Source organism: Notolabrus celidotus, chromosome 5 (assembly GCF_009762535.1).
Source record: "Notolabrus celidotus isolate fNotCel1 chromosome 5, fNotCel1.pri, whole genome shotgun sequence".
In the NCBI taxonomy this organism is placed as follows: domain Eukaryota; kingdom Metazoa; phylum Chordata; class Actinopteri; order Labriformes; family Labridae; genus Notolabrus; species Notolabrus celidotus.
Genome location: NC_048276.1, coordinates 37696355 through 37723208, shown reverse-complemented (window position 1 = coordinate 37723208; position 26854 = coordinate 37696355). Strand labels below are relative to the sequence as shown.

The window sequence follows — 26854 nt, the reverse complement described above, 5'->3', positions numbered from 1 at the left end:
AGTGATCCAGGACCTGTCTCACACAAGCCAGTGGAGATACATAAATTCAAAAGACAACCCAGCCGATAACGCATCATGAGGGTTGAATGTCGAAGCTCTCCTAAAATCAAGATGGCTGACAGGTCCCGAATATCTGGACAGAGAGAAAAGAACATGGCCAAAGATCACTCAAGGTCCAAAAGAAATATTAGAGAACGACCCTGAGGTGAAAAAAGAGATCACAGTTCACAGTGTGAAGATTGAAAATCAACATCCAATATGCAAATTAAGCAAATATCATTCATCATGGAACCGACTGCAAAGGTCTGTGGCATGGATATTAAAGGTGAGGAAACTACTTCAACTGCTAAGTCAGCTACGAAAGGATCATACACATGTGTCTGCAGAAACGAGGGAAGGACTTAAAAAGAAGCATGGGATGCAAAACCTATCGGTGCAAGATATGCAAGAGGCAGAGAGAGTTATCATTTGCTTTGACCAAAGACGCCACTTCAGCCATGAATTTACCTACCTGGAAAATGGCAAAACCCTCAGGTCAAGGAGCACCATCCACAAACTGGATCCGATACTTGACAATGGCATGCTGAGAGTAGGAGGAAGGATAAACAAAAGTGCGATGCCAGTGCACCAGAAACATCCAATTATTCTCCCCAAAGGTTCACATATATCTAACCTCATCCTACAGCATGTCCATCATCAAGTCGGGCACTCAGGAAGAAACCACATGCTTTCCAGGCTAGGTCAAAGGTTTTGGCTCCCTCATGCAAACTCCTTAGCCAGGAAGATCATCAGAAAGTGTGTATTTTGCAGACGCATGCAGGCATAACCTGGACAACAGAAAATGGCTGATCTTCCTGAGGATCGTTTGTATCCAGACCTACCACCGTTTAGTCATGTTGGAATTGATTACTTTGGTCCCATTGAAGTGAAGAGGGGCCGGGCTCAGGTGAAAAGGCGGGGGGTCATCTTCACCTGTCTGGTGAGTCGAGCGATCCACCTGGAGATGGCAAACTACCTAACCACAGACTCATGCATAAATGCAATTCGCAGATTTATCTGCAGGAGAGGATCAGTCATAAGTATCAGAACTGACTGTGGGACAAACTTTGTTGGAGCCCAGAGGGAGCTACAAGAAGCTTTGAAAGAGCTGAATCATCAGAAGATCCAGAACACCTTGTTAAATGAGGGGATACAGTGGACTTTTAACCCTCCTTTTGGAGCCCACCATGGTGGGGTCTGGGAGAGATTAATCAGACTAGTCAAAAAGACACTCACATCTGTCTTAAAACAGCAAACGCTGGATGATGAAACGCTATCAACAGCGTTATGCGTAGTAGAAGCCATCTTGAATGACCGACCAATATCTACAGTGTCAAATGACCCCAATGATTTGGAACCACTAACCCCTAACCATCTGCTTCATCTGACGGCAAAAACTACTATGCCACCTGGAGTCTTTGAAAGGAATGACCAATATTCTAGGAAGAGATGGAGACAAGCACAACACCTTGCAGATCTCTTCTGGAGACGTTGGACAAAAGAGTATCTTCCACTCATGCAAGAGAGAAACAAATGGAACAGAATACAAAGGAATCTGAGTCACGGAGATCTGGTTGTCATCGTTGATAACACAGCACCAAGGAGCTCATGGCTTATGGGCCGTGTTGTAAAGACTTTTCCAGATGCCAAGGGCTTAGTGAGAAGTGTGTTGGTCAAAACCAAAAACAGTGAAATTCAACGACCAATCGATAGGCTCTGTCTTCTGATGGAGGCAGAAGGATGAATGGAGAGAGGCCGTCTTCTGGCCTCTACTATGGACTGTTTTAGTTATCCTATATCTTGATTATGAACTTTCACATCATCATAAGCTCTGTCTTCTGATGGAGGCAGAAGGATGAATGGAGAGAGGCTGTCTTCTAGCCTCTACTATGGACTGTTTTAGTTATCCTATATCTTGATTATGAACTTTCACATCATCATGAAATGACCTAATGGACTTTGAACTTGAAACATGATGAGTTAAAATTGGATGATAGTTCTATTACGGCTCGTTTGAAATGTAATGTAATGTTTGAGTAATTGTTTTGCTGCGGCCAACAATTAGGGGCCGGGATGTTGGAGCCGATTAATTATTTGAATTAACATTATTATTGTTATCATTTATATAATGCTAGGGTTAACTAATTTTGAATTATTATTGTTTATTTTGTATTTTGTTTCTCACGTCCCTACTCCTGCCCAGGCTGTCCTCCTCCCCACTCCTTTGATTAGGGAGTCAGGCCACCTGGCTCAAGGTGTGTTTTTCCTTTGTGTGCAGGAGTTAGGAGAGTGAGGAGTGAGACAGTTTTTCAACCACACGAAATTAAGCTGAATTACGTTTCTTTTTCTGAAAGTCAACCCGGAGTATATTTTCGTTAATCTGAATAAATTCAAATTCATTTTTTGAAACCAAAATCTCCGCAAGTGCTTTTTATATGTTAAGTGAGTTCTTAAGCCTCCTCCTCACGGACTACTCTTTTTATATTTTGACATTTTTTGGATAACAAGAGTAGCCGTAACAGACAGATAACAACGACAACAAACATTAAAATATAAAATACAAGCAATTTGATAAAATAAAGTGCAGAAGTTATTTTACAGTTACAATTTAAGAACACAGGCACTGCTCGAAGGATTTCCGTTGTCGTTTTCTTAAGATAGAGCGGAAAGCTTCCAATGAAACAAATGCTGACAGCTTCAGTTCAGATTGGAGGGCATTCCAAGCAGAGGGGGCAGAGAAACTGAAGGCTTTTTTTCCCGTTTCAGTTCGAACACGAGGAGTAGAAAGATGCAAAATGTCATTTGATCGTAGGGCATAACGGCTTCCAGTTCTCTGGAGAAAAGTGCATAAATAAGTAGGAGCCAAGCCAAGAAGAGCCTTATAAACCAGAGTCATCCAGTGTGTATATCTCCTTACATTTAAGGAAGGCATGCCAGCTTTAGCGTACAATTCGCAGTTGTGGGTGAGGAGGAATAAAGGTTTATGGATCTAGTGATCTCACCTGGAACAGACCGAACTCCGGAAGTCCGCGAGTGTGTCGGTGTTATAAAGTTAGCGTTGGTCTGCTGCTGCTATTTCCTGTTTGAATTTCAAATTAAGAGCCCCTTAATGGAACGAACATGGTACAATCAGATATAGGGTTAGGTTTTGTTTTTCAGCTTGATCACAGAACGGCGGGTAGCGACATTGATTGACAGCATGAAGGCCAAATGAAATTTGGGGGGGCACTTGGGGGGGGCAATCAGATCACAGGGGGGGCGGGTACCCCCACGGAAGATCCGCCACTGCTTTGAGTATACTGAAGATTATCCAAAGGTTAAAGATCTACTCAGCAGTCGTTTGAAGAGTTTTCACGTAATAAACATTTTCATATTTGATTACTTTCAGGTTGATTCTTTTCAAGATCTTGGCTCAGTTCATCATACTGGGCTGTACCTGGATTCTAGGACTGTACCAGACCAACCTTTTTTTTCAGGTCCTCTTCATAGTCCTGAACTCCCAGCAAGGCACCTTCCTCTTCATCGTCCACTGTGTGCTCAACAAGGAGGTACACATTTTACGCAGACGACTCAGTTCTTTACATATTGTGACAGATCATTGATTTAGGATCACAACCAATCAATACTGATCCATTCTTTTTGGTAGTGGTAACATGTAACTCCAAGGAAGCTGCATTTTATTGTGTTTTCAGGTCAGAGAGGAGTACATCAAATGGCTGACCCGCTCTTTCAACAAGCAGAGCGGAGGATCAACGGTAAGGTTCCAAAAACACAATACCTGGAACCATTTCCTTATCAGTGAAATATTTAGGCATCATCATGAATCTGTGGCCGTTAAAGAGCTTTCATGATTATGATGACACTATATTTTGTACCATAGACTGTATAAAACATGGACGTAGTCTCTGTGACATCACCCAGTTGTTTCTGAAGCTGAGTTTTGAAGCCTATCGTCCACGGTTGCCATATTGGAAATGCCGCCTCAACCTAACTTTGGTCGACCTAGCATGAGGCAAAGAGGTGGAGCTAAGGCAGGCTTTGAGCCTCCTCACTAACTCTAATTTTGCAAAAATTTAAATCTTAATATCTTCTAAACTACTGAGTTACAGAATAATTTACCCCTGTACAGTGTGTGCTGATAGAGGCAGGGTTCCCACACGCCCTGGAAAACCTGAAAAACAGTTGACCAGTTTTCCAGTACTGGAAAACACCTGGAAAATGGGAGAAAATGTTTAAATTGTCCTGGAAAATCATGTATTGTTCTGGAAAATATTTCCAACATGACTGCGTGCAACCTGACACAATTTAAAAAAAAACACACCCCTATTCATTGAAAGCAGAGTGCACACTGTGCTGGAAAAGACAGCGACACAGACCGATCCGGCCACACTTTGTCCACATCTTTTCTCCCTCACTTGGTCATAATCATGCATTCACAGTAAACAGGGGTCTATTGTTTATGTTTTATGGTAAATTAACTTGTTGAGTGCTCTTTTGATTCAAAGAGTTCTATATATAAGTTAAAGAGTGACCAGCGGAGTCAGGCAGAGAGCTTTGGGGTCTGTGCCTCACTACTTTCCCTGCCGGCTTAGAGCTCAGTTACCGTACTGTAGCTAGTAGGAGTGCAAACTCATGACAGTGAAAACAAACAGAACAAAAAGTGTGACACAGCTGCACAGAAACTGCACGTTGTAGACATCGCTGATCACAAAGACATCGCCACGCAGGACAGTGTACACTTTTTTAAATCTCTGAGAGATCTTTATATACAGAGTGCGTCTTCTATACCGGTGCGATTTTTTCAGAGTTTACAGCAACTCAAATAAACATTTTTATTTGAATGAGACATTTGCTTTGTTTTATATTGACCACTTTGCTGGATGAATATCATAATAAAGCAGGTATATTTTAAGTTTGAGTTGAGTTGAGAAACATTTGTGGCCATTTTTGTCATTCAGTTCTATTTAGTTCAATGTATTCACTGATCCTCTGATTATTATTATTATTATTATTATTATTATTATTATTATTGTTATTTATTTATTTATTTATTTATTTATTTATTTCAGTAAGGCAGCTTCCAGATTCCTTTGCTGGCTCTTTGTTTTTTTTCTTCGCTCATTTAATATTTTTTAAGAACAGAGAAAGCTGAGATGAGAGTTGCCCATCATTGTTACTTGGTTGCACTAGTAAAGTGAAGTGCTGTACATCTGTGGTTGCATTATTCTATAATCAATTTGCCATAATTTTTTAAGCATGTAAGAGATGATTTCATTGATAGCCATAGACTACACATCTTTCAATGTAGACTTCCACTGAGAGGAACATATTAGACTATTTAGGATCAGGAACTAAATTTAGACTGTCATACCAGCTTGATCATCACTGAAAATGTCCTGGCAAATGATCTCTGGAAAAGAGTGGGAATCCTGAGAGGAATGAGCTATTCAGACCTTAGCTGTTTTTTGAACCATATTGTAATCATGTTTATTTCTGCTGTAAAGATCGTCTTTTTTGAATGGATGTGTATGTGGTTTCTGGTGCTTCCGGAACCAACCTCTAGTGGACACTCTAGGAACTGCAGCATTCAATGAAAAAAATTGAATCATCAAGTTTTTCTGCCTCATATATAATTTAACTCTGTGCTTTCGGATGTCTTTCTGCAGATGTGTGATGAGACATATATTTCAACTTCTATTTTAATGAGATTTTAAATGGCATGTGTTTTTCAGCAGAAAGAAGTAACATCTGCCTCTGAGAACTTGGACAAGGCTGAAGAAAAGACCAAATGATGAATGAATGAATGAAATAGGTGTGAAATATTATGTTAGATTAGTATAGAAAAGACAAAGTAGAAAAACTGAAGTTGTATCTCCTTTGATCCACCATTCATATCCTACTAGTTTAGTATTCATATTTTTAACATTTAACCATGCATTTGTAACACGTACTTGTTTTAGATATGATCACAGGAAAAATCTTGTCCTTTAGTACATGCATTAAAAGAGTTTGAATAAATATTGTGTGTCTGGTATTTTCTACTCAAGCAGCACAAACAATTTATATCCATATGGCGGAAATTCAACAAAAGGTATCAGAAGACACTTTTCTCTCTGTTATTTAAAAGACCTGGCTTTAAGTAAGGGGTAACATATAGTGTTATTATTATTATTATTTGTACGACTGCAATGAAGGCTACATCAATGCATCTTACCCTACTTCAGCTTGCCATGCTCTGTTTACAGGAAGGTTACAGGTCATAAGAAAGAGGTTTTTTACAGAGTTCTCTGAGCTGCAAATCTTTATCCTTAGCTGTAGGACAGGTACTTACATAAAACATAAAACAAGAAGATTTAAATGACAGGATGTCACAAGACAGTTAACAGGACACAACACAAACTGACTTACAAACAGATTTTACATATAAACATACACTTTAGTGACTTTATAAAAACAGGATGGAAGGTGAGGCCAAAGCCCCCAAGAACGAGCATCAAATGAGGAAACAGATTATTCATGTGTTCATGACTGGTTTGTTTTTAATGTTGAAGTGTTTTTCAAAGGTACCGTCAGGGAGTAAAATGAACACCCGCCAAGCGCCAACGGCGGGTAAAAATGAGTTTGGCGTGTAAACAAAAACACACACCCGCCAGTGGCCAATGGAAAATGTTGTATTGCCTGTGAGGTTTTGTTTTCATACTTTTGCCCATTTTTTGCCGACTGTCAGGCTATTTTGACCCTCGAAAAGTGTCACGGTTAATCTAATCGTGAAGGTTCCGCTACACTGAGTTTTTTCAATGTCTCTGTCAAAAAGGGGCCGGTACATTATGCCCGGTGCAACTTGTAAACAAAAATGAGTGACACCTGAGTTTCTCCGTCAATTAAAAAGTATGAGGCAGCCGTACCGCCCCAGCTCCCTTTAGAGTCAGATTTGTTTTCATGAAGAACATGTTTTCATTTTTAACTGCAACATTACATCGTCGTGTTGGCTGCATTTTATTAAAATCTGTCCAGAGCAGCAGAAAAGGTGCTGCCAAAACGGCACAAGAAGAAAAGGGACTAAATAAACATTCCGCAGAGTGTGTCTCTTTTATTCTCTACAGGTGAGGTCGTCCCTACGACACCTGTGTCCGAAAATAAAACATAACACGCTGATCTCTGAGTGCACGTTCAACCTGTGGAGGGATCAATCATACGAGTCAGCTGTCGCTGTTTGGGTCTGCTGACAGACTTCAGACTGAAGTTTATTTTGAACACTGATGGTGTTAGTTATAAAGTTATACTATAGGCCTACATTATACAGAGAAACACCTGACTCCATGATCTAATGACTTCATATTCATATTCTCTCTCTCTCTCTCTCTCTCTCCTGCACATCGGAGTGTAAACACGGTTTACGGTTTTATGTCTCGGTACATCACAGTCTCCTCTTGTCCGTGCTCTAGTTTTTATCATATTGTGTTTTTTTTAATACATTTGATCAATGATGAAGGGGCAAGCCCATTTCAAACTTTAAAAACAAGACAGATGTCAGCATAGGTTTGAAAATGTTCAGTGTTTAAGAAATTATACTTCCAGACTATGTTGCAATAATGGAAATGGAGGTTTCCTGTCTAAGAGTTTGACAGTCTTCTTAAAGAGAGCCTTGATGGGTTTTAACGTGCTGGCTGTTGTGTGTGACGGAACACCATGTCAACCTGTCACTACTGAAACATTTTTTTAATACTGCCTGTAATTACTTCTGTTTAATTTAAATTCCATTTGTAACATGGTATATATCTAAATTGTATTCTAGCTTTATTTATCTATTTTATTTTACTTATTTTTATCTTATTTTATTTTTTACTTATTTTGTACTTATTGAAACTTCTTTCTTGATTGTACTTATGTCTGGGTTGCTGTAACAACTGAATTCCCCCCCCGGGGGATCAATAAAGTAATATCTTATCTTATCTATCAAGCCCTTTCTCACTAAAGATAGGGTGCCAGCAGGGGTGTTCGGTGAGCCCTCTTCTCTTTGCACTATACCTGGAGCCTTTAAGCCAAAAGATAAAACATAGTGAAAATATAAAAGGTATAGACATGGAGGGGGGGGGGAGGGGGGGGGGGGGGTTGGCAAAAAATAGGATTATTCGCAGACGACGTCCTGATATATTTGTCTAAGCCAACTACGTCTTTCGAAGCTTTGATGTCAACCCTTGAAGAATATGGTTAACTATCAGGCTATAAACTAAATGTGAAAAAGATGCAGATTCTTACATTTCACTACAAACCAGATCAAGTCCTATAAAATAGATAATCCGTGGATTGGGACTTAAAGTCAATGGGGTACCTCGGGGTTGTTCTACCACAAAATTTAAGTCAACTGAAAGCTACCAATTATGACCCACTACTTTCAAGAATTAAATCAGATATCAGAAGATGGAGTCTCATTCCCTTCATGAGCATCACATCTAGAGTGGAGGTGGTTAAAATGAATTTACTTCCAAGGTTTCTGTATTTGTTCCAGACACTACCAGTAGAAGTGACAGAAAACTAGTTTATTGAATAGGATAAAATAATCTCACGATACATTTGGCAGGGGAAAAGGCCGAGAATAAAGTATAAAACTTTGCAGTTACCCAAAAGTAAAGGAGGCCTTGCTCTTCCATGCTTAAAGAGTTATTTTCTGACTGAAGTTCCGGTACAAGCTATAATAGGAGATCACAATAGAAGAAAAAAACTTCAAGATAACATCAATCCATGGTTGGGTATATCTCTTAAAATCTGGTTTGAACTAATCACCAAAAATAAGTTGAAGGCTTATAGGGTACTGCGATGGATTGCATACGACTCAGAATTCATACCTAATAGAACCGATTTAGATCATGGGAAAGAGGACCAAAAACGCACTGGGAACTCTTAAAGGGAAAAAAAAGTCAAAAGCTGTCAGCAACTAAAAGATCAGTATGATTTAAAAAACCAAGATTTTTACAGATATTTACAACTGAGACATTATTCAGAGAAAATGATAACGGTGGACATCCTAGAGGAGGTGGATTTAGGAAACTTTAAAATGTTTATTTTATTTTATTATTCACAGATAGGCAGGAAGTTAATATCAAAACTATATACTTGCTTGGAAGATCTAAAAGAAGAGAGAGAAGAGAAGTGGGAGAAAGAGGCAGATATTACGCTATCGGTGGATGAGTGGGAAGGGATGAATGAGCAAATATGGAAAACAACCTGCTCCCTCTCATGGAGAGAGTTTGGTTGGAAGAATATCACAATGTACTTCATTACGCCATCACAACAAAAGTATAAAGACACAAGGTGTTGGAGGAAGTGTGGAGAAGGGAGGGCAAATCACTATCATATCTTTTGGGGTTGTCCTTGAATTAAATCTTACTGGCTGGAGCTTCAGAAAAGTATGGAGATCATTCTGAGGACTACACTTCCACTTACCTTTGACTATTGTATCTTAGAAAAATGACAGTAGAACTTACAGGCTTTGCAGACAAATATATGTTTAGGGTGATGTTAATTTCAAGTAAAAAAGCCATAACACAGAAATGGCTTACGACAGAGATACCTAAGGTCAAGGATTGGGCTGAAGTGATGCAAAGAGTTTACACTATGGAAAAACTGACTTGTTTGACCAGATTAGAGATGGATAAATTCAAAGGACTTTGGCAAAAATGGATAGAGTACACAACAACAGCTAGATTACAATTTACAAGATAAATGCAAACTACCATCCCCAGAGCCGGCTCTACCCAATGTGGTGCCCTAGGCGAGATTTTAAATGGCGCCCCCCCTCCATCGGCGATTAACATGCACTTACAAAAGAAATCGAATAGCATTGCTTTTATCAATGTCTTTAATTTGTAAGGTAACATTTCACCAAATTTACATACTTAAATACAAAAAAATATGAAATAAAATATAAATACCCTAACTACACAATAAAAACTTGTAAATAAGTGAATAATAATAATAATAACAATAATAATAATAACAATAATGATAGTAATAAATTACAAATAAAACAATCAACATCAAACAATTTAAATAACCACACAGTTTGCTCACAAAAACTATATGCATAGGCTACATTTACACTCTGCAATAACTATATACAAAAACTAAATAAAATATATACAAAAGCTAGAAGTATTTTTTCCCTCTTTTGTGGCGCCCCCTAGAGGCCACGGCGCCCTTAGCATTTGCCTATATTGCCTATTGGAAGAGCCGGCCCTGACCATCCCCTTGGTTCATTGCTACAGATTTTTAAGTGTTACTGGTATTCATGTTGTTAATGTATGTTATACCATCAGTATTGTGAATGTTATTATCACTGTCATTATTATCACAATTCTTATTTCATTATATTAATCTTTTTGTATTTTATTTTTCTTGAATTACTTTGCTTTTATTATTTATATACTATTCTTCTGGTCCTGTCTCTTGGCTTATATGACTCCTCCTTGAAGTGCAATTTTAAAGAAGGGCCAGTTGACTTGTATGACTGAAAAAAGAAAAGTGATTTTAGAATAGAGATATTTGGATATATATTTTGATAAAAGTAAATTCTCACCAGATGTGATAACGACATCCTATTAGCAGGTTGTGTTTTTGTTTTGTTTGTTTATGTTTTTGCTTGATATGTATTTTGTTTTATTATTAAAAAAGAAAGAAAATGTCATGTTTTTAAGATGTACTGAATTGTGTTATAATGACAAGATAAAAAGAGAATTACAAAAATAATAATAATTGTTGTTTGTGTTATCCAAAATCTGTGTAATATATTAAATAAGCCTAGCTGTAGCAAGCTTTCTAATTTTCGGTGCAGCTTTTGTGCCTTTTAATCTATTTTTTAATTAATAGTGGCTTACACAGTTTTTTGCAAGTATTTTGCCTATAACTGTGCATTAAGTTATATTAAAATTACAATTAATCTTATTCATAGAACACTTTTCAAAATCCATGTTATAAAGTGCTTTACGACAAAACAAACTAGTTTATTATGAATTTTTCCAAAGGGTCAAACCACTTTCTTTCCCTCCACCATGTAGAAAAGGAAGACAGACACAAAACACGTCAGAGAAATATCAAGCTACATTTAATAAAAATCAAGAAAAGCAATATGATACAAATATTATATTGTATTATCATGTAATGATTAAATTGAAAGCTAACTTCAGTGTTGTAGTTTCAAGTCACACTATTTCAAGTTAACAGTTATTTGATGTTATCTGCAGTTGTAAGGCTGACAAATTCTGACAACTCTTTATATATTTACCACTTGCAGATTGGAGGAATAGCAGCTGATTAGAAGCCTCCCAAATGACCCTCAACAGCCTTCAATCTTGCATTTTATTTTATTTAAAGAATTAACGATTCAAAATTCATTCATTGTATTTGTCAAATTTGATAGATTGTTACATTGTTAAAATAGCATTTTATTTGGTAAACAGTCCGTGTGACTTGTAAGGACTCAAAGATTTCAAGCCTAGGACTTCGGACTTGACTCGACTAGTCCTGTCTTTACTTGAGACTTGACTTGGACTTGGGATTAAAGACTTGGGACTTACTTGAGACCCGCAAAACATTGACTTTCTCCCACCTCAGGTACTCAGTGATGATTAAAGCGCAAAAGTAATGGAATGCTGTCCAAATGAGCAGAAATTCAACCACAGAAAGGCTCTGTAACCTGTTGTTTGTATGTATTCTCTCTATGCTGGACCCAGCTGATCCTGCCTGCTCTGAGCTGGCACTACGCTCCCAACACACATCCTGTGGAGCAGGACACAAGCCCTCGGACGGAGCAAAGTCATGTAGCTGACGGAACGCGGCGCATCCTGTGGATTTTCGGGTTAAGACTGAACTATGTGATTTGTAAGCTCAAGTGACATGTAGGAGAGAGCGCTCCTGATCTTAACCATGATCTTCTGTTTCTGACAGATTTTTCATTCTATTAAATGTGTTGCACCAGAGTGAGCTTTGTGTCATTCCTGGCCCTGTAACACAGCCACTCACATGTTCTTAAAATTGCGTGTAAAATGTAATTAAAACGAGTTAGTTGTATGTCTGTTAGTAATATGTGTCCGTTGCTGCCGTTGTAAACAATGTTAAGGATTTGCTAGTATGACCGTTAGTGATATATGCTGCCGTTATAAATGGTGTAAAGACTGTATTTATTTTTTAAATGCATGTGTTAATGTTTTATATATTTAACATATTTGATTTGTATGGTAAGAAAAATATTGTTTAATAAAAGTCTGGCAGAAACCAGAGAACTGTTAATAATCACAGCAGACTTATGCTGTTTTCTTTCCATACTGACAGAAACAATAATAAACTGTAACCTGGTTTAAAGACAGACCTGATACACATTCTTGAAGATGAAAATTAAAATTGGAGTATTGACATTTTATTTTATTTATGAGCCAAATAAAGCGCCCATATTTGGAAAATTGATCCGCATTTCTGTTAATGCCGTTTAGTTTTTAAATGTACTTTTTCATTTGAATTTTGTAACTTTTGGTTAATGTCTCAAAGGTCTAAAAGGCACCATCTAATGGAGGTTCTAATTTCTAGTGTGTTTTTTAAGGTCAATGTGACCATGCTATGGGATTAAAGGCATTTCAACTGTTAAAAGAGAGTGTCGGGATTCTTTCTTGGTTATTTCACCTTGCTTAATACAGAGTACACTGTAAAATATCAGGGTAAAATCACAAGTAGACAATTTCAAGTTGAGTCAATATTTATAAATTTTTTTATTTGCATTTTGGAATAATGGACTGTTAGGGAAAACCGGACTACCCGGAGTAAACCTAGAAGGGGAAACAGAGGGAAAGGGAAATGATAGAAGTAAAGGAGGGATTGAAGTGAAGGTTAATGAGAGAAGGAGGAAGGAGTGAAGGGGGCTGTTGGAGAGAAAGATTGGAGGTCGAGGTAAAAAACATTACTTTCTCTACCTCCCCTTGAAACCTTTTCTGATGGGCGGGAGGATGTTGTTACGTCGCTGCACAGGGAAACACAGTTCCTGTGAGATGGTGGGTGCCGATGAGAGGCGGGTCTGTGGCAGATCCTTTATCTTGGTCTGCTGATATCCTCGGCTCGCCTTGTTGTGACTCTGCTTGGAGCTCTCTGTAAAAAAATTGGCACTTGCCTCTCCTCTAGCATCCTTTGTGTTTTTAGTGTTTTTTACTGCACTGGAAATTGGTGGGAAGTGGAAATCTGGCTCAGCTTTTGTTACTGCCAGACGATTTGGCTTCAGTTTAGGTCTTTTAAGACCTTGGAAAATGTTTCCGTCTGTCTTTTCAGGCAGTCTCTCCTCTTTTTTCAGCAGTTCTTCTGCCTCAGTTTGCCTTGGCTGGTGTTGTTCCTTGTCATCTAGGCAAGGCAGCTGAATATTGTTGATGTCATCTTCTTGCTGCCTCTCCTGTCTTCTACTTTTTCCATCCTGCATCATCTGTCCCATAGTATCAAGGAGCTTTCCCTCATTTATTTGCTTCCTATCATTGACTTTGTTCTCAAATTGTAGCTGTTTACGGTAAACTTTCCTTTCCACACCACTGCAGTATATTTCAGGGAGTCCAGTTGCCCTTAACTCCTTCAGTTTCTCTTCTTTGGCCTTAGCGAGGTGCTCATGTTTCAGATTAGCTTCTAAAATTAACTGCTGAGCCTCCTGCATGTTCGCTTTGCGCTTCATTTTTGCTGAGAGCTCATTTTCCTTTATCTGGTGCAGCAGTTCCTCTCTATGTTGGTGCACCTTCTCATGCTTCTTCTCCTTTTCCACCCTTTCTTTATCACGGTCCTCCTGATACACCTTTAACAACCGTTCAAACTCTGATTTCTGGTAGATCAACTCAATATTTTTATGCTCGATGTTCGCTTGAACTCCCTCTACGTGAGCCTCATTCAGCAGGATTTTCTTGTGAGCTTCCTTTACAGCCTGCTGGAGCGCTTTTCTCCTCCATTTTCGCTCTGTTATTTCTTGTAGTCTCCGAGCATAGATCTTGTCTTGCTCTGCTTTGTCCTGTCTGGCTTTGTCCTGCTGAGCAAACATTCTATCTTTTGCCAACTCCCTCTCCTTCTTGGTGCGGCTGCGCTCTTCTTCACGGTCCTCCTCCTGCTTCATTTTTTCCTCTCTGTATTCTTTATTCTTAATGCCAGCGAGCTTCTCCTCCTCTATCATTCGCTCCTTGGCCTGCATTTTAATAGCATTGAGGCACACATTGTCCTCTCGGAGGCGTTGGTGTGCCTCCCTCTTCATCTCCAGGGCCTTCAGATCCTTTAGTCTCAACTTCTCTTCATTCTCAAGGATCTTCTGTCTCTTCTGCTTTTTCTCCTCGTTGAGAGCACGCTTGTCCTCATCATGTTTAAGACCTATTTCATAATTTTCCTCCAGTACTCTCCTGTGTTTTTCTTTCTGCAGCTTATCCTTCTGCTTGCTATCCTCAATTGCTTTACAGCGCTTCTCTTCCAGAGCGAGGTCTAGAAGCATCTTATCCTCTACCAACTCTGCCTTGATCCGTTTCTTCTCCTGGATCTGGACTTCACGCATGGCTTGGCACTTTGCGTCAATACTGAAACTCTTCACTTCCCTCACCTCTTCTTCTTGATCCATTCTTAGAGCATTGGCCCGATCCAACATTTCCTTTTTACGGGCCTGGGCCCTCTGCTCCTTCTCACTCGGGGGCTTTTTCTGCTCTTTCAACAGGTCCAAGTTAATCATATAACGCTTCATGTCTTCTCTCTCATCTTTCTCTGTATTCTTCCTCTGATCAGCCCCCTTCTTTTCCTTGGCAAGCGGCTGAGACATCCGCTGCCAGTCAGATGATGGCACTGTGACAGATTCTCCAGAAGGATCCACTATCAAGCCTTTGCTTAACATTTTGGCCACCCCTCTGTTGAGGTTGTGTTTGGGCTGAAGTCTGTGGAGTGGTGTTTTGCTCGCAAACAGGGCTTCGTCAACCTGAGAGGTGAGGGCCAATGTACGGTACGGTCTGGCACCAGCGGTGTTCTTTGAAAATGCCAGGCTCATTGTTGTAGAGTATTTGTGCTACAAGACAAATAAAAATGAATGATCAAGTCAACAAGGCTTGTGTGTGATCTAGCTGTATCTTCACTCTTCCCTCATTCACTGTAAGTGCACAGTGACATCATATTCACCTCAGTCCTTTGATCTGCAGCTTTGCATTATTCCACCATTATGACATCATCACATTCCATTGTCTTTGGGATTGAGTTTTTAAAAAAATGCAGTTGATATAATTTTATTTTGCATAAGAATAAATACAAGTTTGAGTATTTAATATTTGATTAAGTGAACTAAGTAGGGTCCTCACTCTGTGCGTGATCACACTCCAGTCCAGATTCACAACAAAAACATCTGTCAGGTCAGCTCCTCCAAATATTCAGGTGTCTATCTAGATATTACAGTGTAAACTCCACACCACTTTTTTTTAGCTGAAACCATATTTATATAGGGATTTAGTAGGGCTGTTAATCAATGTGGGTCTTGATCCCAGCAGTTGAGCATAAAGTATTAAAATTCCTCAAATACCCCTTTTCCACCAAGGCAGTTTCAGGGCCGGTACGGAGCCGGTGCCCGATTGAGAACCGGTTTTTCGTGTTTCGACTGCCAGCGAACCAGCTCCCATCCTGGAAAACTGGTTCCAGAGCAGCTCCAACTCTTTGCTGGACCAGAACCGCGAACTGCTTACGTCAATGGCGAGGGGCGGGGTTACTGTGGCCAAAAACACAAACCAAACAATGCGGGCTGGGGGACAGACCTTCATGCCGACTCACCAGGGCCTGTAACTCCATAGCGATCCTGGAGTCGATGGTGGATGAGTCGCTCAACATCCAGAGCTCTACCGATAATGGTAAGTTGTGTTGTTGTTTGTCTTGTTTACAGAAATGATATGTGCTACTCACTGTATATGATCAATGTTATGTAAAACAGTCCCTCCAGGATTTTGCAGAATTTTTTTGTGAGTGTTGCGGCCCAAAAAGCCTGATTTTGGGACAGCTTTTTAAAAAAATTGAGGTAAAAGTTGCGATTTTGTTTTTGTGCTTTTTTCCCCCCAATAACGTCTCAGGGGCGAGTAAATAAGCTAAATTACAGTTGTTTTTAGAAAACATTCTTGATGTGGCCACTATGACTGTATTTTGATTCTCTTGATTCACAGAAAAATGCCATGGAAGGACTGTATTGCACATTTATGACGGTCCCTGAATGCACCTCGCAGCGACAGAGGCACTTGACAGTCTGTCAGTTCACAGCACTCTAAAATGCATCTTTCAACAAGGAGTTGATCAAAACTTAGTAAATGTGTCTGATGTATCACCACACTGGATTAAATCAAGCTGTAGACACAGATCTTATTAACAGTAATGGCGGCAACAACGTCAAACATCAAATATTAAACAGACGTGCCCCGGTTGTGTCTTTGTCACTACCGCACACCGGGGGTAAAAATCCTCAATGAAGATGAGACAGATGCATGGAGGTGAGGAGAGCTGGTTCATAAAGCACACCTACTGCAGGTAGGTGACCAAACTAACACAGTGCCACTCAAACATAGACTGTAAAAAATATGGACGTAGTATCCGTGACGTCACCCATCTGTTTCTGAAGAGCTGTTTTGAGACCAATCGGCTGCGGCAGCCATATTGCTTCTGTCGAGCCAGTGTGACGTAAAGAGGCGGGCTTTGAGCCTCCTAGCCAACAGCTGCAGTGTTCCCACAGGCAGCTGTGCCTCTCATTGGAAGACTGGTAATCTCAATATCTTCGAAATTGCCGAATTAGAAAAAAATTCAACCCCCTCACAGTGAGATGACATCGAGAAATGAGCTATCCAGACTACACTCATCTTTTGTACCAGGCTGTAAACATGTTTATTAATGCTGCAAAGATCGTCTTTTCCCCATTCATGTGTATGTGACTTCTGGTACTTCCGGAGCCAGCCTCAAGCGGATCCTCGATGAACTGCAGCTTTTAACACTTCCGCATTGACTCATATTTTTAGACCGGAGGTTGCCGCTTGCACTCAAATAATAACTCTAGTATCTATAAATAACGTTGTCATGGTCACTTGTCCTGCCTGCTGTCGTCTCTGTTCACCCGTTCTCCGTGCGTGTTTTGCTGTTGAAAAGTGCCGATCAAGTGAGGACTTATGGTGCGTTCACACCAAACGCGAATAGAATCATTTGATCATATTATTACTATTTACTACTGAACAGTTTCCTTGGGAAGATGGCATATACTTGCTTTAAGTGCAAACGGAAGATTTCAGGGAGTGTTAAAAGTCTTTTCATGCATTTACGTGCAGTACACCATGTAAACTCAGCATCAACACATTTCCAGTGTAGTGAAAGTGGTTGTGGTAGGACATTTTCTTACATGTGGTCTTTTAAAAGACACTTGGAAAAGGAGCATGAAGCTGGAAATACTCTTGATGATGACCCCTTTGGAGGTCCAGCCCCACCTGGTGATGCACAGAATGTTGAAATTTTGAATGCTGAGATGGAGCCAGCACAGGAAGATGGGGAAGTTGAGGAGGATTGGGATGAACTAGAGCCAGAGGGCATTATGAGTCGGGTGGCCCTCTTTTTAGCCCACCTTAGATCCAAATCTTCCATGACATACTCAAATGTAAACTTTGTGGTTCAGCATACCTCCAGTTTAATTAGCGATATTGTCAGCAGACTGAAATCAAAGACTATGTCTTTATTTCATCAGTTTGGTCTTGATCAAAGCCAAGAGGTTGACGAGCTTGGGGTGGAGTTCTCAGAAGCAGCTGAGCCTTTCAAAGGAATGGACACTGATTATAATCAGATGCAGCATTTTGCTAAATCTGGAAACTTCATTCAGCCAGTTGAGGAGCTTTTGTCTGGGGTTTCCTATGTTCAGCCAACAGCCTCTGCCACTGGCATTGTGCGGCAAGTTGGAATTCCTGATTCATATCACCGTATTCCGTTAAAGAGCCTTTTGACCAAGATTCTTGAAATTCCTGGGATTTTACAGGCCATGCTGGAATGGCAGCGCAGAGAGGGTGATGCAATTCAGGATGTTTTTGATGGGGAGTTTTGTAAAACACATCCATTGTTCCAGAATGAGGTTTCAATCCCACTTGTGATTTACCAAGATGATTGTGAGATAGTAAATCCGCTTGGTTCTAAGACTGGGATTCACAAGTTAGGACTTATTTATTTTATCTTGAAGAGCTTGCCACCAGACCTGCTTTCAAGTTTGCAGTCACAGTTCCTTTTAGCAGTGTACAAATCTGATGATGTAGCAACCTATGGCCTTGATGCAATCCTGGGCCCTATTGTGGAAGAGATCAGGTGTCTGGAGAGTGATGGCATCTTTGTCAATACCCCCAACTATCAAGGTGTTGTCAAGTTCACAGTGGTCCAGGTAGTTGGGGATAATTTGGGCTTGCATGGCATTCTTGGCTACATTCAAAGCTTCAGTGGAAATTATGTGTGTCGGTTCTGCAAAGCGGGTAAACAAGTGGTGCGGTCTTTGACACTGGAAGATCCTGCACTATTGCGTGATCGCAATAGTTATGAGGCAGATTTGCGCACAGCTGATTCCTCTCAGACAGGCCTGAAGAGAGACAGTGTCCTGAACAAGTTGTCTTTTTACCATGTATCAGACAACGTGGCAGTTGACATCATGCATGATGTACTGGAAGGGGTGGGGCCCTATGAAGTCAAACTTGTGTTGAATTCGCTAATAGAGCAAAAGCATCTCACACTAGAAAAGCTCAATTACAGAATAACAAGCTTTGACTATGGATTTTGTGATAAAGGTAACAAACCTTCTGTCATAAGCAAGAATGATCTCAGAAACCCTGAAGGCTCCATGCGACAGTCAGCATCTCAAATGTGGTGCCTACTGAGATTACTGCCGACTATGATAGGTGACCTTATCCCTATAGATAACAAGAATTGGGAACTTCTACTCCTACTCTTGTGCATGGAGTTCATCTTTTCTCCCTCGCTTACTTTAGCAGCAACATTGTACTTAAGCAAAATCATTGAAGAGCATCACTCTCTCTTCCTGGAGCTCTATCCTCACCTACATTTACGACCAAAGCACCACTTCATGCTCCATTATCCAGGTGTCATTCGAAAGCTCGGACCGTTGAGGCAGTTTTGGGCGATGAGATTTGAAGCTCGACACGCATTTTTCAAACAGGTTAGCCATGTAACTTGCAACTTCAGAAAAATCTGTAAAACCATGGCATTTCGCCATCAGATGATGCAGTGCTACAATATTCTGTGTGGAACTGTGTTGTGCCACAATACAGAAGTTGGTCCAGGGCACAGTACATTTCTGGCCAACATTGAGGGATTTCAAGAGATCCAAAGTGGTCTAGAAGGTATTCCCCTTTTTAGTGAATTGTATGTGCCAGCCTGGGCTACATTTAAGGGAACTAAATATAGAGCAGGCATGACTGTATTCCTGTCCTATGACCCATACGGAGAGCCTCAGTTCGGTCTCATACAATCAATTTTACTACTGGAGCAAGCGTCACACACACCAACAATAAAGCTTGTTGTAAAGAAGTGGGAAACACAGTGGTTTGATAGGCATTTATTTGCATACAGTGTGATTCCCACTCAAGTTTTGGCAGCTGTAGATGTTAGAGAGCTGCTTGATCACCATCCCCTCCACGCAGCAAAGTCCTACAGAGAGGATGATGAAAGTTTATACATTTCCCTACGCTATAGACTTTTTTAGATCATCAGCTGCCTGACACCAGGTGTAGGTTTGTGTTCATGTGTGACTCATGTAAATAGTATTTTGACAGGTATTTATATGTTGAAAAGGCCTAGCTTGACAATGTCCCCCATATTAGTTTAGTTATTAGCCATACATGCAGCATGGAGTGTCCATTGCTTGAGGATGATCAGTATTTGACTACCATGATGGCAAGAACTGCTCAACTTCTGGATGAGATGACGTTATGGGAGTACCGGGATGTTATTCAAATGACTAATGGGATATGATAAGTTGTACTGTAAGTATTTTTGGTTTAATCACTTGACGTCTATATGCTCAATATACAGTGTTTGTTACTGTCACAGTTATGTTTTAGAAGACACCTGCATGGTCCACGAAAGCAAACTTTTCACCTTTTACACCTAAAAACAGGATACTTGGGTCAAGAAAATCTGGACAGTTTTGTGTCTGAAACCATGTGCACCCTCTAAAAGTGTGCTGCACCACTGTCCACATTGGTTTCCAGATGTATTGTAACGAACGCCGGGCAGTGCACCCTACTGGTCTTGAACCTGGGTCCCCAAGCCGGCCTTCTAACAGCAGCACAGCTTGGCTGAGCTGATAGTTAGCCTCATATATTGTCCCGCGTTAGCTACGGTAAATTCTGAGAATGCAAGCCAGTACCCATCTGTCACACCATGCATTCTGTATGCCGTCTTCTGAGTCAACAAGTCTAGTGTGGCAAAAACATGCACAGGTTTATATATTGACCCCCCACCCCATATGACACCTTGTTCACTGTCCATCCAGAAGTTTACATACTGATGCTTTGTCAATTATTCCAGGGGGCTGCCAATGTTTATTATATTAACCTGGATTTTCTGTGTAGGTTGAACCTGCTATCCCACCTACAAGCAGTGATGTCACATCAACTGCCACGCCTTCAACCCCCATGGAGGAACAAGCAGCAGCTGTGGTACCAGTGAATCAGCTGATACAGACAATACACCTCATTCCACATTTTGTAAGTTCCACATTTAAGACTTTGGTGTCACTTTTTTAAATCAACACTAGACTGGGTAGTTAATCAAAGCCAAAATTTAGAAACAAAACGGAATTTATCTTGTGTATGTTGATTAAACAAGAAGCTTTTTCCCCCTTAAATCGGCAAATCCACCTGGATTTGACAAAATTTATGTGATTAGCCTTTTAAGCCCCCTGCTTGTTTTGCAGGAGTCCATATCTTAACTGAAAATGGCCGATCTACAAGTTCACAACGCATTGCATTTAAATTCTTTGAGCTTTTAGATTCAGCTAATTTCAAATTTCTTAACCCCTGAAGCCCTATGTTATATTTTGCTGCATATTTGGTGGTACGTGAAAAGAGTAAAAAATAGCTCTCTACAAGCTCACAACACATTGTGACGCCCCATGAGCTAATAATCGTTCCTTAATTGTAATCAAGGCTAAAGTTTGAAATAATGGTGATATTAATTTGAACTCATATCATCCTTTCCTGAATAAACAAATAAATGTGCAATGTTGTCTCTTGAAATTTCCTCAGGATGTTCGGCAGATTCTTACAGGCCTACCTGATGGCAAGCAAATTGTTGAGAGCCTTGATGATGATAATGTCATCACAACTAGCCAGAGATGTCTCCTCGTCCGTATCCTGGTGTCGCACCTCATAGAGAAGTTTGGAGAGAAGTACATAAACCATTTTTTAAATTTATTTTAGTATGTTGAAAAGATTTCATGTTCAATATGCCAACATTCTCATTTGTAAAGTAAAATTATAACATGTAGTTTGTTTTCATTTCACTTAAGATAAAACAGGACACTACTTTGAGGTCTGACATTAACCTAGATTTGCTAGGAAGAAGCAACCTTTCCCCCTGGTGACTTTTCAAACTGCTGCAGCTATTTTCTTATACAGATATGACACATGTATCAGCAGTATTTTAAAGAAGAAGTTTGAATTTTAGAACATAAAGATGTATGAAATGCTTACTGTCAGTCAATGCAACATTATCAATTAATAACCTGAGTCCTTTGTTCAAAGTTTTGATGTGGTTGGTTTAAGTTAACTCCACAAAACTCATTGCATTTGTATTTTTGACTTATTTCTTCTAAAAAAAGCTGTCACCAGGCACAATTTTCTGTATTTGCTATGGAACTGGTCAATGCAACTCCACTGTTCCCTGCATGCAGGTGACCACAGCACAACCTGTCCTTTCACAAGTCTTTGCATGTACATGGGTATTCATAAAAGTTGCACAGCAAATACAGAAAATAGTGTCTAGTAAAATGGACAGGTTTTATAAAGAAATAAGTCAACAATACCACTTCAATTAGTTTGGTGAAATAACATTTTTAGAATTTATTTGTACCAGCAAACTCACAGGAACTACTTGACATATTTCATAACAAAGTCAAAACTTTGACCACAAGACTCGGGTTCTAAGTTCATCCCTTTGCATTGCTAATACTGACCGTAAGTATTTCATATATCTTTATGTCCTATAATCCAAACTATCAATTTAGATCTAGTTTTCACTATTTTACCTGGGTGATGATGTGTTTTTTCTGTTTTACAGTCCTGCGACAGAGACCAAAAAGGCCCTGGCATCGGGTTTGATTCAGTCATTTCCCTGTTTGAAAGACTCATCAAGCAGTGCCAGTGTGAGTGTTTTTTGTAAAAGGTCATTGAGATATTTACTTGGGGTGTTATGATTCTCAAACCGATTCAATTTGTTAATGTTAATTGTTAATGGGAGTCCACTGAGGGCTAGAGACACAGGTTTGTACATGTGAAATCACTGTCTCGATTAAAAAAAAAATTCTTGGTGTTTTTGTAAGTTATAAAATTCAAGTAAGATCCTGAAGCTCACATTCCATTGTTTTTTGTTTGTTTGTTTTTTTTGCTTATTTGATCTCAATTTGTTTTCTCTTTGTTCAGGTTTCCACGGGTCCTTAAAAAGTCTAGGATTAAAAATTGGAAATGTGAGGCCTTAAAATGTCTTAAATTTGGCAAAATTTAGCTGGAAGTCATGACTGACAGTCTGTGAGCTTGAGGGTCTGCTGGGTTTTTTTTTAGCAACGGAGTGTGGAGAAGCATAAATTGAGCTTAAATGCCAAAACAGTCAGTTAGAAGACACAATATAGCTCAGTCCTCCCAGAAATGCTTCTGTGCTGTTTGATGCCCGCTGTTAGGTGCTAAGCAGCAGGAACAATAATTTGTCTACATCTCTGAGGACAGACACGTACAGACAGACCCTCTTCTAACCATTTTTCCTTGGCAGGAAATATGGTACACCCCTGGGCGGAACCACCGGCCAGCCACTGGATTCCTGGAGGAAAGGTTGCGGAACATCAGGAAGAGGCTGAGATCAATCAGCAGACCGCGGAGCACAGCAAAGACACCGCCTCAAACGCCAGATGATGGTGCTCTTGCAAGGGTTGTCATACCAGGTATTTATGAAACTTAAAAATTATTTGATGAAGCAAAACGTCAATATTTCAGTGACTACAAACATTCTTGTGTTCTTTTTACAGAACGTAACATATCAGATGAACGTGCGTTACAGCTTAAGGAATGGTTGAGAAACAACCTTCAGCCCCTCAGCCAGGTAGAGACCTACAGTCATGGCCAAAAGTTTTGAGAATGACACAACTATTCATTTTCACAAAGTCTGCTGTTTCAGTTTTTATAATGGTAATTTGCATATACTCCAGAATGTTATGAGGAGTGATCAGCTCAACTGCAATTAATTGTAAAGTCCCTCTTTGCCTTGAAAATGAACTTTATCACCAAAAACACATTTCCACTGCATTTCAGCCCTGCCACAAAAGGACCAGCTAACATCATTTCAATGACACACAGGTGTCACACACTTTAACACAGGTGTGGGTGTTGATGAGGACAAGGCTGGCGATCAATCTGTCATGATTGAGTGACTGGACACTTTAAAAGGAAGATGGTGCATGACACCATTGTTCCTCATCTGTTAGCCATGGTTACCTGCAAGGAAACACGTGCAGCCATCATTGCATTGCACAAAAAGGGCCTAACAGGGAAGTTTATAGCAGCGAGTAAGATTGCACCTCAGTCAACCGTCTATCGAATTATCAAGAACTTCAAGGAGAGAGATTCAATCGTTGTCAAACAGGCTCCAGGGCGCCCAAGAAAGTCCAGCAAGCGCCAGGACCGTCTCCTGAAGGTGTTACAGCTGCGGGATCGGGCCACCACCAGTGCAGAGCTTGCTCAGGAATGGCAGCAGGCAGGTGTGAGTGCATCTGCACGCACAGTGAGGCGAAGACTTTTGGAGGAAGGCCTGGTGTCAAGGAGGGCAGCAAAGAAGCCACTTCTCTCCTGTAAAAACATCAGGGACAGACTGATATTCTGCAGAAGGTACAGGGACTGGACTGCTGAGGACTGGGGTAAAGTCATTTTCTCTGATGAATCCCCTTTCCGATTGTTTGGGGCATCTGGAGGAAGGCTTGTTCGGAGAAGACGAGGTGAGCGCTACCATCAGTCCTGTCTCTTGCCAACAGTGAAGCATCCTGAGACCATTCATGTGTGGGGTTGCTTTTCGGTCAAGGGAGTGGACTCTCTCACAATCTTGCCTAAAAACACAGCCATGAATAAAGAATGGTACCAGAACGTCCTCCGAGAGCAACTTCTCCCAACCATCCAAGGGCAGTTTGGTGATGAAGAATGCCTTTTCCAGCATGATGGAGCACCTTGCCATAAAGCAAAAGTCATAACAAAATGGCTCGGGGAACAAAACATTAAGATTTTGGGCCCTTGGCCAGGAAACTCCCCAGATCTTAATCCCATTGAGAACTTGTGGTCAATCCTCAAGAGGCGGGTGAACAATCAAAAACCCACAAATTCTGACAAACTCCAAGCATTGATTATGCAAGAATGGACTGCCATCAGTCAGGATTTGGTCCAGAAGTTGATTGACAGCATGCCAGGGAGAATTGCAGAGGTCTTGAAAAAGAAGGGTCAACACTGCAAATATTGACTTATTGCATGAATTCTGTGTAATTCTCAATAAAAGCTTTTGATACTTATGAAATGCTTCTAATTGTATTTCATTATACCATAGACACATCTGACAAAAACACCTAAAAACCCTGAAGCAGCAGACTTTGTGAAAATGTAATATTTGTGTCATTCTCAAAACTTTTGGCCATGACTGTACATGCAGGACACAGCAGTCTACAGGGCCAAGTGCATTAGGGACAACAGTTGGACCATTGATCAGGTCCTCGAAGAGTTCCCTCGCCTAATGACCACAGGCATGGTAAGTTTTGGGAAATATGATCTTACATGTGATGAGGATGCATTGTTTATAATGTTTTATTAGTGTGCCACATTGAATTTGTTTTAAAAATGTGTTTTCCATCTTATAGATTGCACAGGACTTTCTTGTCCTGCACGGGGATGGTGCCTCAAAGTTGTTTGAAAGTTGGCTACCCATTTATGCCGAGAAGGACCTGCACCTAGCAAGACGGGAGGGGAAGCTGACTTTGCCCCTGGATGGATTGACACCAGGTAATATATTCTTGTTTGCACATCTTGCAAATGTCAATGGAAGGTTTCCCCAGTGAGGCTATGTTTGTCCAGCCAGGGTAGAAAGCTCGCAACAGGATCTAGCCTAACTGGAGACCACTTTGTTACTTTGCCCTGAACTATTGAACTAACAAGAGTAACAACTCAAAAAACTGGGCTAAGACAGTACCTCTGTGGCAGTGCTCCCTTTGGCCATAGGCTGTGGCACCTGTCAGTGTGGATGAGCTCCTCATGGGTGGTTTCTCCTCACCTAGATCCTCAGTGCCGAGCCATGTCTCTATACCAACAGTTAGTATGTGCTGTGTGTGTATGTACATGTGAGCGCGTGTGTCTATATTTGATATTTGGGGTTGGGTTTTCCATTATTTGTTGTATTTCTGTTGTATTTTTTTTTTTTGTGAAGAGCTTTGGGTTGCATTTTGTATGTATGAAAAGTGCAATTTAAATGGTTCGATTTGATTTAGGACAGATTGGGTTACTTAACCTGATTTCCACCTTTTATAGCAGCCTCCTGTGGTCTGGCCAGGTCTTGTTCCAAGCCATTCCCTGTCTCTTCTCCTACTCTGTTCAGGTTTGAGGTCAAAATAGTTATTTTTCAAAGGCTGTCAGCTGACAGTTCCACTAGGGCCCTCACTGTGGTGACAGTCTCTCTGTGGCTTTGGCACGCACACTACACTCTCCCAGGTGCTTCCGGGTTCTTCTTTTTCTTCCAGGTAGTATGGTATGCCATTCCACATCATATTGATCCCTAGAATGTCCTCCTACAGATGCCGTTGGTGAACTCGCCCTGAGGCAACTGCCAGCCTTGCTTCCTCCAACTGCTTATAAAGTTGGCCGTGGCCGCGGTGCAAAAATGGTTCGCCACACCATTGAAGAAGGCAGCTTGGCCTTCATCGACCTTAAGCCTGTAAGTCCTCCAGCACATCACCAGGAAAATGGTCCTCACAATGTCTAGTTTTTAATTCTACTATACTAGTTAGACATTAGACATGAGTGAGTTAGACATAAATCACTCATACTTTCTCTGTTTATCTTTTAGCCTGGAACAAACATGGTGGAGTACCTCTATGAGGCCAAGGCATCCAGACCATACCCCTATGTCCTGACATTGGGAAATGACAGTCAGCATGCATCTCAGGCCTTTGTCATTGTTGCTGGACAGGCTTTGGAACACGACACACTGCTTCAGGCCATCGATGTCTGTTTCAAGGCATTCTTTATCTTTGACATTAAATACCCGAAGCAGTGTGAACACGTGTGGGAATTCCTACAGAATGTTGTCTATGAAATACCAGGAGGGGAGTCCAAACTGGTAAAGTTTCTTCAAAGCACAATACTTGCTTGCAAGTAGAGCTAATGACCAGCTTTTTACGAGGCGATTGAAAAATGTACACAGTGCCTGTTAGCTGTTTTTTGCACAGAATGTTTTACTAAAACTGATTTGAACTGTTCCAGGTCTTGAAACGGATAATAGTACTTTGTAAAAATAAATTTTTTTGAAGAGTCCA

At 40.5% G+C, this 26854-nt stretch overlaps 2 protein-coding genes and 1 long non-coding RNA gene across 4 annotated transcripts; 2 read left to right on the top strand and 1 right to left on the bottom strand.

Annotated features, from left to right (window-relative positions):
• Positions 1-3428: 3428 nt before the first annotated feature.
• LOC117812190 lies at positions 3429-6018 on the top strand. Its single transcript, XR_004631158.1, has 3 exons — positions 3429-3587; positions 3732-3794; positions 5772-6018. It is a non-coding gene; the product is annotated as an uncharacterized LOC117812190 (long non-coding RNA).
• A 6976-nt stretch (positions 6019-12994) lies between these two features.
• On the bottom strand, positions 12995-15070 carry LOC117812738 (cilia- and flagella-associated protein 45-like). The gene has a single exon (XM_034683649.1). The coding sequence runs from the start codon at positions 15068-15070 to the stop codon at positions 12995-12997; it is 2076 nt and encodes a 691-aa protein (XP_034539540.1).
• Positions 15071-17254: 2184 nt separating this feature from the next.
• LOC117812799 lies at positions 17255-26854 on the top strand. 2 transcript variants are annotated; one of them, XM_034683744.1, is made up of 10 exons: positions 17255-19237; positions 20655-20789; positions 21330-21472; positions 22363-22447; positions 23068-23236; positions 23321-23403; positions 24973-25077; positions 25187-25328; positions 26114-26253; positions 26386-26854. In XM_034683744.1, exons 1-10 carry the CDS (start codon positions 17288-17290, stop codon positions 26695-26697), a joined length of 3264 nt encoding a protein of 1087 aa, XP_034539635.1. In that variant the 5' UTR covers positions 17255-17287; the 3' UTR covers positions 26698-26854. The 2 variants fall into 2 exon arrangements, with proteins under 2 accessions (XP_034539635.1, XP_034539636.1); XM_034683745.1 differs by having other exon boundaries at positions 17255-20063.